General features: G+C 39.0%; 1 protein-coding gene across 1 annotated transcript in view; it reads right to left on the bottom strand.

Annotated features, from left to right (window-relative positions):
• Positions 1 to 371: 371 nt before the first annotated feature.
• Positions 372 to 15,416, bottom strand: part of LOC126194693 (U2 snRNP-associated SURP motif-containing protein) — a 183,575-nt gene continuing 168,530 nt past the window's right edge. The window contains exon 22 of the mRNA XM_049932917.1: positions 372 to 892. Coding sequence (XP_049788874.1) covers positions 598 to 892 — 295 coding nt within the window. The 3' untranslated portion in view covers positions 372 to 597. The remainder of the gene's footprint in view (positions 893 to 15,416) is intronic.

Raw genomic sequence — 15,416 nt, 5'->3', positions numbered from 1 at the left:
TAACTTAAACCTCATTAGAGAGAGAGAGAGAGAGAGAGAGAGAGAGAGAGAGAGAGAGAGAGAGAGAGAGAGAATTGCCACGATGATCTGTAACCCCAAACTATACAAATAAGAAAAATGAAGAGAAAGATTTTTTCAAATCTCCTGTAATATTGTGTAATTACAAAGAAACAATAAAAATCAATTTCAACCATAAAATACATAATGTGGCAATGTCTTTTATGTAATTACAGTGACAGATACATGTAATAACTTGCTAATAAATACATCTCATCTCTCATTCATATTTACACTTCCATGCAGTCCACAAAAAAAACCTGCAGGATTCTCCTGCAATTATTTTATACACCTTTTTTTTCTATTGGCAAAAGACACACACACAGTCTTCTGACACTAAAAGTTCATAAATGACAGACTGGGACCATTTCCTCCAATAGTGGAATGCAGCAATAAGTGACCCATATCACAAACTGCTATTACACAAAATTCATTAGTTGTCAAATATATGTACAGTTTCATTCCTTAGTATTTTCTTACTAAGAAAACTGAGCAATTGCCCAGCAATGACTGACGTCCTTCAAGAAGAGCAATTTAATTTTAATATTTGTGTTTGTGCTTGTGTTTCCGAGGAGGTGAAGAAGGCGATGTGGCACGATGTGAAGAAACTGGTGAACCAGAGCCACGTCGTTTACGAGGTGGCGTTGACGGAGATGAAGCTCTCCGTTTGCTGCTTCGGGGTGGGGAAGGGGGTGATGGTACTCGGTGCTTTGTGCGGCTGCTTGACGGTGAAGGAGGAGACGCAGGACGGCTTTTTTTGCTTGTTCCACCGTGGGGAGATCGTGAACGCCTTGAAGATTTTCGGCTACTGGAGGCAGGACTTCTACTCCGTGATCTGCAGATTTATTATTTATTTAGCATATGGCATAATACAGCACATGAATTAATAACACATAAATAGTATACAAAACAAACATTAACTATGCATATAAAACATAGAGGTAATAGGAAAAGAAAAAAAGAATAGATATAAAAATACATAAAATACCCAGAACTACTGCCAAATCCTTATGTTGCTGATGTACTCTATTGTCTTTTCAGTAGCATGCAAGATTTTGGAGTGGTCACCTGTTATGGCTGTCAACAGGCTATTTTCAACAATATGGTTTACGGTTCACCTAGCAGCTCCACAATAACAGTGCAACAAGCCATTTTCCCCACTCATTTGGGAAGTCAGCACATCTACCACAATCTGAATTTTATTTAGTGTAGATCAAATAGGTACAAAGATGACATGTACTAGAAATACTTGGGTAACATAAGAAATATTGAATTTAATTGAGGAAAGGAGACAATAGAAAAATGCAGTAAATGAAGCAGGCAAAAGGGAATAAAAATGTTTCAAAAATTAGATCGACAGAAAGTCCAAATGGCTAAGCAGCAATGGCTAGAAGACAAATGTAAGGGTGTAGAAGCACATGTCACTAGGGGTGATACCACTGCGGGTAAGATAGACGCTGCCTACAGGAAAATTAAGAGACATTTGGAGAAAAGAAAACTACCCGTATGAATGTCAAGAGCTCAGATGGACAACCAGTCCTAAGCAGAGAAAGCAGAAAGGTGGGAGAAGTATATAGTGGGTCTATACAAAGGAGATATACTTGAGGGCAATATTATGGAAATGGAAGAGGATGTAGGAGAATATGAGATGGGAGATATGGTACTGCATGAAGAATTTAACAGAGCACTGAAAGTTCTAAGTCCAAACAAGGCTCACGGAGTAGACAAGTACTGATAACCTTGGAGAGCCAGCCATGAGCAAACTCTTCCATCTGGTGAGCAAGGTGTATGAGACAGGTGAATACCCTCAGACTTCAATAAGAATATAATAATACCAATTCTAAAGAAAGTAGGTGTTGACAGGTTGAAAATTACTGACACGAATTCTTTACAGACAAATGGAAAAACTGGTAGAAACTGACTTTGGGGAAGATCAGTTTGGCTTCTGGGAAAATGAGGGAACACACGAGGCAATACAAAAAAATCCTACGACTTGTCATAGAAGATAGGTTAAGAAAAGGCAACCCAACATTTCTAGCATTTGTAGACTTAGAGAAAGCTTTTGACAATGCTGACTGGAATATTCTCTACAGGGAGCAAAGGGCTATTTACAATTTGTACAGAAACCAGATGGCAGTTACAGCAGTTGAGAGGCACAAAAGGTAAGCAGTGGTGGAGAAGGGAGTGAGACAGGGTTGTAGCCTATCCCCGATGTTATTCAATCTGTATACTGAGCAAGCAGTGAAGCAAACAAAAGAAAAAATTGGAATAGGAATTAAAGTCTACTGACGAGAAATAAAAACTTTGAGGTTTGCCGATGACATTTTAATTCTGTCAGAGACAGCAAAGGACTTGGAAGAGCACTTGAACAGAATGGTCAGTGTCTTGAAAGAAGGATATAAGATGAACATTAACAAAGGCAAAATGAGGATAATGGAATGTGGTTGAATTAAATGAGTTCTGCTATTTGGGTTGGTTCAAATGGCTCTGAGCACTATGGGACTTCTAAGGTCATCAGTCTCCTAGAACTTAGAACTATTAAACCTAACTAACCTAAGGACATCACACACATCCATGCCCGAGGCAGGATTCGAACCTGCGACTGTAGCGGTCGCGCGGTTCCAGACTGTAGCTCCTAGAACTGCTCGGGCACCTCGGCCGGCTGCTATTTGGGCAGCAAAATAGCTGATGATGGCCAAAGTAGAGATAATAAAAAATGTAGACTGGCGAAGGCAAGAAAAGCATTAGTAAAGAAGAGAAATTTGTTAACATTGAGTATAGATTTAAGTGTTAGAAATCCTTTTTTGAAAGTATTTATATGGAGTGTAGCCATGTATAGAAATGAAACATGGACAATAAATAGTTTAGACAAGAAGAGAATAGAAGCTTTCGAAATGTGGTGCTACAGAAGAATGCTGAAGATTTGCTGGTTAGATCACATAATTAATGAGGATGTACTGAAAAGAATTGGGGAGAACAGAAATTTGTGGCACAACTTGACTAGAAGAAGGGATCGGTTGGTGGGACACAGTCTGAGGTATCACGGGATCAACAATTTAGTATTGGACAGAAGTGTGGAGGGTAAAAATCGTAGAGGAAGGCCACGAGATGAATACAGTAAGCAGATTCAGAAGGATGTAGGTTGAAGTAGTTACTCGGAAATAAAGCGGCTTACACAGGATAGAGCAGCATGCAGAGCTGCATCAAACCAGTCATTGGACTGAAAATGACGACAACAATAACAACAAAAGATCAGATTTTACAAGACTTGTTGAATCTGGGCTGTGTAGTGTAGAGATGCAAAAAGCCAACCAGTTAAAACGGTTACCAATATATTAGTTCTGAGTAACTGGTATTTGAACACTAAGTAAAAAAATACAATATCAATTAACCACAGCAGTTGTGCTAAAATTTTTGGTTTCTAAATAAACGAGCAACAAACACGTGCCATAAGATTTGGTACAGCATTTCTGAGTCAATACAGTATTGTTACCATGTGGTGTGTCCTATTAGATGGTATGTGTGTGTGTGCAGTGTGCAAGACTTGCCCCCACCTGGTCTACACAGTAGTTTTTTATTGTTGTCATCCGACATGGAATGTATTACAGAATGGCACCATCCCTAGACTGGTAATATTTTATGCTCCATTTGCTTTAAAAGATTAAAAATGGGAAGAGCCACAATAAACTTGTGAAATGATATAAAGAGAAAAGTTAAAACTTACAATTAATTCACAGTTTATGACAAAAATAGGAAAGTAACAGTTCTACTGTCTGTGTCTATGTAATATGCTTTATCTGCTTGTAGACCCTGACAATGGACAAATTAATATGAAAAACAGAGTTCTTCAATCTCAGTTTTCAGCCTTTAGCAGTGACTATTCATAATGCCCAAACAGTGGTATGATCATCAATTACAACATGATATTTGACCAGAGTTTCAAAAATTGAGAATCACCAGGAGATTATTGGTGATTTTTTGCAGTATTCAACTGGTTATTCAAAAATCATCACTTTTTATGAAATGCAGCGAATGGTGGACGGAATAAGTTTTCTTTTATATGGCTAAGTTACCTTTTATTTGCTTACTCAATTTAATATTTTGACTTTTATGTATCTTGAAACTGAGGGTTTAAAAATTTTCAATCTTTGTTTGATTTCTACGTTTACTATAGGAATTAATACGAATAAAACACAAAAAATCGATTATTTCAGAAACTGGTTATTTTAAATGGTTTTAACGTATGGTTAAACTGGAATTTAAAAATCTGATATAACCAAAAACTGGTTGTTTCAGTGATAGCCCGCATCCCCAGATTGGTGGTGAGGCCGAGGCTGTGGGAAAGGGTGAGGGGAGGAATACTATGAAAAGCTGGGGAGGGACAAGGGGAGGGTCTGTCTGGTCAAGTCCTCTTTCCAGTGGCCAACTAGGCTGAGTCCATTTTCATCCAAAACTGTTGCACTCTTGAAGGGTTTATGTCTGCAGTCCGATTCTCTCACTCAGGGATGCCTTGATGGATTCGTACAAGATGGTTATTCTTGAGCTTTTCGAGTCCTCTAATGAGTGATTTATCTCATCACCAACAAGGAACAGCTACATTGCTTACTAAGGGATTGCCTTTATTGTGCCTGTAATAGAGCACACAGTCTGATTTACGTGCACATCAGTACGACTAGTGCGAGTACTATTGACCCCAACTGGAGCACAACAGGCCATTACTGTATAGATTAAAGCTGCAGCTTAAGTCTGTAACATGGCACCTGAAGATTTCCATCAAATGGCACCAAGTTTCTGCAAGACGTTGTGAGTTTTAAGTTTGGGACTTAAGTCTTTGTGCCACTGGGTTGCAATCTTGAACGGCAAAACCACACTCCACTAACTTTCAGGTCCTTTGTCAAAATGTCCTCAGTAGTCTCTATATCTTTAAAACTTTCTCCCAGGACCCAATTGTCAGCATACTCAAACTTCTGAGAGATAGTTTTGGGTGTATCAGCTATAGGCTGGATAACAGGGAGGCCAGAACAGATCCCTATAGGACACCATTGTTCAGCTTCATTTTATGGCTCAATCTACTACCCATAATCATTGGAAGCATCTATTAGAAAGCATGGCACTGGTCAAGTTGATGGTACTTTTGCAGCGGATATCTTTCATGAACCTGAGGAGGAGGAGATTGCTGTTTAACATCCCGTCTACAACAAGGCATTAGAGACGGCGCACAGCTCGGATTAGGGAAAGATGGGGAATGATATCATCTGTGCCCTTTCAAAGAAATCATCCTGACATTTGCCTGAAGTAATTTTGGGATATCATGGAAAACCTAAATCAGGATGGCAAGCTGTGGGTTGAACAGCCGTCCTTCCGAACGCGAGTCCAGTGTGCTAACCACTGCGCCATCTCACTTGGTTTTCATAAGCTTTAATATCATACCATCTCAAAACCATATTGTATATTGCTGTAATGTCAATAAATACAGCAGATGTGTTTGCCAGCCTGCTTCTCCGAATGTCGTTAATGAGAGAACTAGATCGAGGCAGCACTGACAAGGTTGAAATCCTGCCCGTTTAGTTGGGATATGTGTAAGTAACTCAGGGCTAATCCTGTTATACAGTAATCATTCCAAATGTTTGTGAATCTTGCTGAGTAGTGGAACTGATTTATAATTTTGTGGGGAGTCCTTTGTTTTTCCTTGCTTTTATATGGTGATCATCTCAGCTCTCTTAAATTGATGGGGTAACACTGCCTGTCCACAAGGGATTGGTGAGAAACCTGGAAAGCCACTTTCTTGTATGGTTACGAAAGGTATGAGATATTCATGTAATTTAAATTTACTCTTCCACATATAAATACAACCTAATTTGAGAAACTATGTGAAGCACAAAATGTGACTTTTGTGTGTTACCTGTAGACTACACAATTTTTTCCTTTAAGGGATGAAATCCTGCATTAATCTCACATTAAGTTACAAACACTAAATGGAATGAAATTATTATTAAAATGGGGAAAAACTATTAAAACTAATGATGGTGTTATAAACAAGGGATATGTTATCCCTGTAATCAAAGAACAGATTTGTGTGCCCATATGTTGAATTTCAAATACATTCAAATTAGACAGAGAGATATCTTGATGATATATTCATGAACCATGGAACTCCTGATGGGGGGCAGTGGCCTTTTCAGTTGTTGCAGGGCAACAATCTGGATGACTGACTGTTCTGGTCTTGTAACATCACAGCCTTGCTGTGCTGGTACTGCAAATGGCTGAAATCAACAGGAAACTAGGGCTGTAAGTTTTCCCGAGAACATGCACTCTACTGTATAGCTAAATCATGATGGCATCCCCTTGGGTAAAATATTCTGGAGGTAAAATAATTCCCCATTCGGACCTCTGGGTAGGGACTACTCAGGAGGATGTCATCATCAGGAGAAACAGAACTGGCATTCTACATATTGGAGCTTGGAATATTAGATCCCTTACTTGGGTGTGTAGGTAAGAAAATTTAAAACGGGAATTGGACAGGTTGAAGTTACATTAAGTGGGAAATAGTGATGTTCGGTGGCAGGAGGAAAACAACTTCTGGTTAAGTGAATACAGGGTTGTAAATACAAAATCAAATAGGAGTAATGCAGCAGTGGGTTTAATAATGAGTAACAAAATAAGAATGCAGGTAAGCTACTACGAACAGCACAGTGAACGCATTATCGTAGCCAAGATAAGACATGAAGCCCACACCTACCACAGTAATCAATGCTAACAACTGGTTTAATTATCATAAAAGAAGGTAATACATGTGGAAGAGAACTGGAGACACTGAAAGGTTTCAGACTGATTATGTACTGTTAGACAGAGATTTAGGAACCAGATTTTAAATTGTAAGAAATTTCCAGGGGCAGATGCGGAATCTGACGACAATTTATTGGTTATGAACTGCAGATTAAAACTGAAGAAATTGGAAAAAGGTAGGAAATTAAGGGGATGGGACTGGATGAGTTAAAAGAACCAGAGGTGGTTGAGTTCTTTATGGGTAGCACTACACAACGACTGAGTAGAACAGGGGAATGGAATTCAGAAGACAAATGGGTAGCTTTAAGAGAAGTAGTGAAGGCAGCAGAGGATCAAATAGGTAAAAAGACAAGGCATAGTAGAAAGCCTTGGATATGCCTGCCCAGTATGGTGCAGATCTGCCCACGCAAAAAAAGGTAGATATTAGCTTGAATGAAACATGCAGGATAGTGACAGGCTGCATGAAACCTACTCCCACAGAAAATCTTCACAGGGCTGCAGGTTTCACAAACCCTGACTCACGTAGGAAAGCCCATGAACATACCGAGAAGCTAAAACAAACCTTTGATGCCTGTCACTCAATATTTGGCCTAGAGTGTGGCCCCAGCAGACTCAAATCCAGACGCCGTTTCCTAAGTTGCGCCTTAGATGAGCCCCCCCATCTACTATCCACTAAGAGAAGACCCACCAAGCGGCGTTTCTGGTGATTGGAAAACCTGGAGAATGCTTAACCGCATCAGAACTGGGGTGGCTCATGTGAAATCTAATCTGATCAAATGGGGTTTGTTGGACGAAAATGACGACAAATGCGACTGCGGCACTCGACAGGACATGGAACATCTCCTACAATGCCCTGCCTGCCCGCACAGATGCACCCTCGACGATCTATGGCTGGCTAAAGAAGAAGCATTGGACATTGCCCAATATTGGGCAAACAAATTGTAGTTTCCGGACACGAAAAAGTAAGTGGATAACACAAGATATACTGTCTTTAACAGATGAAAGGAGAAAATACAAAAAATGCTGCAAATGAAAGGGAATACAAACGTTTAAAAAAATTAGCTTGACAAGAAGCACAAAACTGCTATGCAGGAATGGCTACAGGACAAATGTAAGGATTTAGAAGCATATATCGCTACTAAGGAAAAGATAGATACCGCCTAGAGGAAAATTAAAGAGGCCTTTGGGAAAAAGAGAAGCAGCTGTATAAATGTCAAGAACTCGGATGGTAAATCAGTCCTAAACAAAGAAGGGAAAGCTGGAAGGTGGAAGGAGTATATAGAGGGTCTATTCAAGGGAGATGAACTTGAAAGCAATATTACAGAAAGGGAAGTGGACATTGATGAAGGCAAGATGGGAGATATGATACTGTGAGAAGAATCTGACAAAGCTCTGAAAGATCTAAGTCGAAACAAGGCCTCAGGAGTAGACGATATTCCATCAGAACCTGGGAGAGAAAACTCTTCCATTTGGTGTGTGAGACATACAAGACAGGTGAAATACCCTCAGCCTTGAAGAAGAATGTAGTAATTTCAAATTCAAAGAAAGCATTTGCTGACAGGTGTGAAAAATCACCAACCAATCAGTTTAAAAAATCATCAATGCAAACTACTAAGATGAAGTCTTTACAGAAGAATGGAAACACTGGTAGAAGCAGACCTTGAAGAAGAGCAGTTTCGATACCGGAGAAATGTAGGAACATACAAAACAATATTGACCCTACAACTTATCTTAGAAGGTAGGTTAAGGTAAAGCAAATTTACATTTATAGCATTTGTGGACTTTTTAGAGAAAGCTTTTCACAATGCTGGCTGGAATATTCTCTTTGAAATTCTGAAGGTGGCAGGGGTAAAATATAAGGAGTGAGATACTATTTACAACTTGCACAGAAACCACACGACAGTTATAAGGGTCAAGGGGTGTCAAAAAGAGGCAGTGGTTGAAAAGGGAGTAGACAGGGTTGTAGCCTATCACCAATATTATTCAATATATACAGGGTTATTACAAATGATTGAAGCGATTTCACAGCTATACAATAACTTTATTATTTGAGATATTTTCACAATGCTTTGCACACACATACAAAAACTCAAAAAGTTGTTTTAGGCATTCACAATTGTTCGATATGTGCCCATTTAGTGATTCAGCAGACATCAAGCTGATAATCAAGTTCCTCCCACACTCGGCGCGGCATGTCCCCATCAATGAGTTCGAAAGCATCGTTGATGCGAGCTCGCAGTTCTGGCACGTTCCTTGGTAGAGAAGGTTTAAACACTGAATCTTTCACATAACCCCACAGAAAGAAATCGCATGGCGTTAAGTCGGGAGAGCATGGAGGCCATGACATGAATTGCTGATCATGATCTCCACCACGACCGATCCATCGGTTTTCCAATCTCCTGTTTAAGAAATGCCGAACATCATGATGGAAGTGCGGTGAAAGATGAAGTCGGCGCTGTCGGTCTCCAGTTGTGGCATGAACCAATTTTCCAGCATGTCCAGATACACGTGTCCTGTAACGTTTTTTTCGCAGAAGAAAAAGGGGCCGTAAACTTTAAACCGTGAGATTGCACAAAACACGTTAACTTTTGGTGAATTGCAAATTTGCTGCACGAATGCGTGAGGATTCTCTACCGCCCAGATTCGCACATTGTGTCTGTTCACTTCACCATTAAGAAAAAATGTTGCTTCATCACTGAAAACAAGTTTCGCACTGAATGCATCCTCTTCCATGAGCTGTTGCAACCGCGCCGAAAATTCAAAGCGTTTGACTTTGTCATCGGGTGTCAGGGCTTGTAGCAATTGTAAACGGTAAGGCGTCTGCTTTAGCCTTTTCCGTAAAATTTTCCAAACCGTCGGCAGTGGTACGTTTAGCTCCCTGCTTGCTTTATTCGTCGACTTCCGCGGGCTACGCGTGAAACTTGCCCGCACGCGTTCAACCGTTTCTTCACTCACTGCGGGCCGACCCGTTGATTTCCCCTTACAGAGGCATCCAGAAGCTTTGAACTGCGCATACCATCGCTGAATGGAGTTAGCAGTTGGTGGATCAATGTTGAACTTCGTCCTGAAGTGTCGTTGCACTGTTATGACTGACTGATATGAGTGCATTTCAAGCACGACATACGCTTTCTCGGCTCCTGTCGCCATTTTGTCTCACTGCGCTCTCGAGCGCTCTGGCGGCAGAAACCTGAAGTGCGGCTTCAGCCGAACAAAACTTTATGAGTTTTTCTACGTATCTGTAGTGTGTCGTGACCATATGTCAATGAATGGAGCTACAGTGAATTTATGAAATCGCTTCAATCATTTGTAATAGCCCTGTACATTGAACAAGCAGTACAGGAAACCAAAGAAAAATTTGGATTAGGAATTAAGGAGAAGAAATAAAAAGTTATAGGGTTGCCGATGACATGGTAATTCTGTCAGAGACCGCAAAGGACTTAGAAGAGCAGTCTAACAGAATGGACAGAGTCTTGAAGTAGGATGGCAGATGAATGTCAACAAAAGCAAAATGAGGAGAATAGAACGTAGTCAAATTAAATCAGTTGATGGTAAGGGCGTTAGATTAAGAAATGAGACACTTAAAGTAGTAGATGAGTTTTACTATTTGGGCAGCAAAATAACTGACGATGGCCAAAGTAGGATATAAAATGTAGACTGGCAATGACAAGAAAATCATTTCTGAAGAGAAATTTGTTAATACTAAATATAGACATAAGTGTCAGAAAGCCTTTTCTGAAAGTATTTGTCTAGAATGTGGCCATGTTTGGAAGTGAAACATGGACGAAAAACAGTTTAGATAAAAAGAGTAGAAGCTTTCAAAATGTGATGCTATGGAATAATGCTTAAGATTAGATGGGCCGATCACGTAACTAATGAGGAGGTACTGAACAGAACTGGGGAGACAAGGAATTTGTGGCACAACAAACAACAAGGGATCAGTTGATGGGGCACATTCTGAGACATCAAGGGATCACCAACTTGGTATTGGAGGGAAGTGCAGGTGAAAAAATCATAGCGTAAGACCAAGAGATGAGTACAGTAAGTAGATTCAGAAAGATGTAGGATGCAGTAGTTATTCAGAGACAAAGAGGCTTGCACAAGATACAGTAGCATGGTGAGCTGCTTCAAACCAGTCTTCAGACTGAAGGCCACAACAACATATTTATTTTAGTCCATACTTAATGAACAGACAGAAATCTATTCCTGTGGCACTATGAGTGCTGCACTCACACACAAATAGAAATCAGGAAGATCAGGCTAGAGAAATGTCAAAGTGTCACCATTCCATTTCTCTACCTGTTACTTCATCACCAGTGTTACTTCATCATCAGAAGTCAGCTAACAATATTTTGTTTCACATGAAAGAAATAGGATGTATTACAGTTTTCACATGATGGTCCAATTAACTCTGGCATGGAATAAGGGATCAATATATTTCACTACGCTAAGGCAGCCAGGAGACAATAAATTGTTTGATTCTGAGACTCATCATATCAGATACACTATATGAGCACAATGTGCCATATGGTGCTGTACAGGTGTTTGTTATAAGACTTTAAAGGTCATTCACTGTTGGCAGTCATCCAATCCATTTGGCTGTCAAAGTAACAGTTATGTGTGATTTAAGTGAAGTGTTTGATAATGGTGAAGTCAGTCTTCTTAAACACCAGGAAGTGTAAATGTAGGTATAAGAACAGAAATTTAAAAGAATGGAAACTTTTTGTAATACATGTTATCAGATGGTGAAACAGATAGTTTGAAGCTGTATCCTATTTGGAAAGTTGCTTGCACAATATTGTAAGGTTTTTCAAGTAGTCCAGTTGAGAGCTCAACATACTTAACATTACACATAGTGTATCCTAAACTAGACAATCTGGAAATAAATTTTTTAGTCATATGTGAAAGACAGTATTCAGAATCAAGAGAAAGAACATTGCATGTTCTAACTACATTATAACTAGACAGATGCAAATACGTGTTTGGCAAGTCAGCTAATTCTGCAAAAAGCAAACATGCTATGTTTAGAAGCAAGGGTACAAGCCGTATTGGGATTTGAGGCTTTCACTCAGATATTTTATCCAAGAAATGTAATTTAAATAGAAATCACAAAGAAGCTCCTCAAGTTTATCAGATGTAACACGGCATTGCATGCAAATTTTAAGAAACTTGTTAAGAAGCAGCTAAAAGAAAATGACAAAAGTTGATATGATAAATGCAGTGCTGTCCCACTTTTATATTCCTGTGTTTTACATTTTCCTGCCATTTACACATTTTTTTCCAGGATCCTGTCAAATTTCGTCTGTTCAAAATGCACTGAAAACCTCAATTTTACGTTTCTGAAATGTTTGTATTTCCCACATCATGCCTGGAACCTCAACTTTGAAAAACTGAGTAAAAGGAACCTTTTGATTTTTGTACAGGTTCTGTAAAAGTACTCTCTTTAAAATGTGTAGTTCAAACTGTGTATAATTCACTAAGATTGTGAGACGCTAAGCCTCCGAGCTGAAATACTGAACAAATACTTGACAAGTGAATTTAATCAAATGTTATTTTTGTGTATTGTTATCAGCTGAACAAAACGCTACTGTAAATCATTGTTAGATAACGAAACACATTTTAGGCCTATTTTACCAAAACACAATTTTCTTCTTAGTGTACAAAATTTGTATACATATTAAAAACAAAGCTCAAGTGCAATATATTTTAATTGGAGCTTGGTTTATGGTTTGGAGGTATCATAAATATGCTGCATTCCGTGCACTGTTCTTAGATGATGTCATAGCAAAAGCTAATAACTGAGCGATATTTACAGTGTTTTTGTCAATGAAGATTCTCATTTTGTGATTACTGTTCTTACTGTTGAAACATTGAAGTTGCGATTGGTGAGTTGTTAGTGCATTTGTGAAGTTTTGTTTTGGTTTTGTTACTGTTATTGTATCCGAGTTGAGACATTTGCCATGACCTCCCTTCATGAAACTTCTTGGGCTTCCATCCGGGTAGATGCGTCGAAAATCCGTGACGTTTTGACGAGTGTCATACTCATCGTCTTCTGGCGAAGTGTCGATGGACCGCGGCTGTCCCTCCCCACCCCTTCAGGGTGTATACGTGGAAATACACTTCTCCCAGGTGAAAACACACTTTTTCCGTGTTAAGTGACAGTATATTTTCCCTGCAAAACCTATCGATCCTTTGAATGGTTATGGGTTTATACACGGGTGTTGAATTTCCCGGCCGGAAAATATCTTTGATGTGCAGCAACATGTACGCTGCGTATTTTCGTGTTACGAAAGTATAGATTGGAATTCCACCAAACACTGCATCTTACTTTCCGAATCATTGAAATCGAGATTGCAATGCGCTTTTGTAAGCCAGTCACAGCTCATGTCACGTGATCTCACCAGCCGATTACAGTGGATATTCAGAGCATAGGACATGTGATGTAGTCAGCAAACAGCAACATCACTGTTAAGTAGCACCAACACACAAACAGGGAAAGTTAATAGTTTAAATTAATATACATAGTGTTGCTACAAGAAAAGAAAAGCTTTCACATATAATATTGGTCTCAAGCTGCAAGAGAAGCTAAGCTTTCACATATACTGTTGATCTTTTTTGCGCATGTTACACTTTAAGATATATCACACAAATGTGCCAGTAAAATTTTTAAAAATGACATAAATGTCTGATCTTCAGGGTTCGAAATTCTTCTAAATGACTCGTCATCAAAGAGTTGATTTTTAAATGAGAGTCAAACGCTCTGTGATTTAATAAATTCATGGTACATTCTCGCACATAGATCAACTTACGTAAAAGGATATTTACTTTGAAAGTAACGCTTTTCACACCACCATTCACAATAGTTTCGCGCGACCTGTTAGAAATAGGTTCATTTCCGCAGTTTCCAGAGAGCGCCAGATAACAGGTGACACCGCGCTTGCACAGCTACCATGGCGTAGGAAGCCCGTATGTACGTACGTGTAAAACATTGAAAGATCATACATTATGTCATAAAAGAAACCAGACATCAGAGGATACTGCAAGAACATTGGAATTTCGTGAACCATACTAAAATGTGCACATTTAAAATGCATACTTAAAGTGCACATTCGTATATCCAGATTCCCAGTGAAGTAGACCTCAACCTTACATTGAACTTTTCAGTGTGGTTTTCGGGATGCAAATTTTCTTGGAGCACCAGTACTGTATTATATCATGTTTGGTTTTTTATTGTGGCATAATGCCATACATGCTAGAAGATGAAAACGTGCACTTGAAATGCTGCGGACAGTTGAAACTAGCCAGTAATGTGGAATTAAACATTTCGTTTGAAATACATTGACTGCCTCTGCCGAAAAGTTGAATAAAAGTCAAATTTCTTTAGCAAACAGACAAAAATAGCTTTAATGCTTGACTGTCAGAAAGGTGGAAATAACATAAAATCTGAAACTAATAACATACTTTAGCCTTCCATAATTAGTGTGTGTGTTTTAATTCATTTGATAGCGCCTGGCTACAGATATCCATTTTGTTTTCATTTGACGTGAGAGTAAACGAAGGAGAAACAGCAAAATCACTAAATGTAAACATGGGTCACGTGAAGACTACCCACTAAACTCGGACTGCTCTGCGCATCATCCCCGGATCTACGATATTTGCTAACCGGGTCAATGCTATGTTCATCTTGTAGCGCACATCTTTCTGAAAAGTCTGAAGCATAAAACATATGTGTTCGAGGAAATGTAAGACATGTTGTTTGGTCTTAAGTGTACTAGAGTGCAGTGCCACGCCTCTTCATACAGCTTTCTTCTATTGCACGTCACTGTATTTCGCTCTGTGCAATTTAAACGTGTATATTTAGTAATGAATGCCAACAAACTATATTCAGGACAGTGGAAATTGAAATGTCCAGTCGTTCCTCTCCTGCTCCCATTAGGCCGGTTTGACAGCATGCCCCTCTTTAAAAAAAAATAATCTTGCAATTAATAGCGAACGGGAGAACAAGAACTCTTCAGAAAATTTGAACTCTTTATTGTCTATTAGCTAATAACTTGTTTTGTAGGACATAAAATTAAATACAGCATACATAAAACCAATAAAGACAAGAGACAAGCAAGAAAGTACAAATTTCTTCAATCCTTAGCTCCTAGCATTTTTTTCTCTCTTATCTTGCTACAGCTTTACATAGCGTGCTTTCCTTTCTGCGAAAGAATCTATAACCTCATCAAAGTTTGACAAACGTTTTGCTACATGAAAAATCAAAATGTCGTTATCCAATACTGAAGAAGCTGTTAAGAGGGGTAGGACGTCAAATGGGCTGACTGGAGCAGGAGAGGCATCTCAGGACATTTTAATTTCCAGTGTCTATACTTTTACAAATAAATTCATAAAACTTTGTCAGCGTCACCAGGAAGGATTCAGGATTCACACCCATTGCAGTGGAAGTTTGAAGACATAGCAAAATAAATTTTTTTACGTGCGAAATTTCATCATTTTTTCACTTACTAATGGCTGCATTTGTTGCTATAGGTACACTTTTCTTCATAAGTTAGAGACATTCTTCGATGGATTTTGCA

This window comes from Schistocerca nitens, chromosome 1 (genome assembly GCF_023898315.1).
Source record: "Schistocerca nitens isolate TAMUIC-IGC-003100 chromosome 1, iqSchNite1.1, whole genome shotgun sequence".
Taxonomy (NCBI): domain Eukaryota; kingdom Metazoa; phylum Arthropoda; class Insecta; order Orthoptera; family Acrididae; genus Schistocerca; species Schistocerca nitens.
The sequence above is the reverse complement of the archived record's forward strand: the minus strand, read 5'-3'. Positions and strand labels throughout refer to the sequence as shown.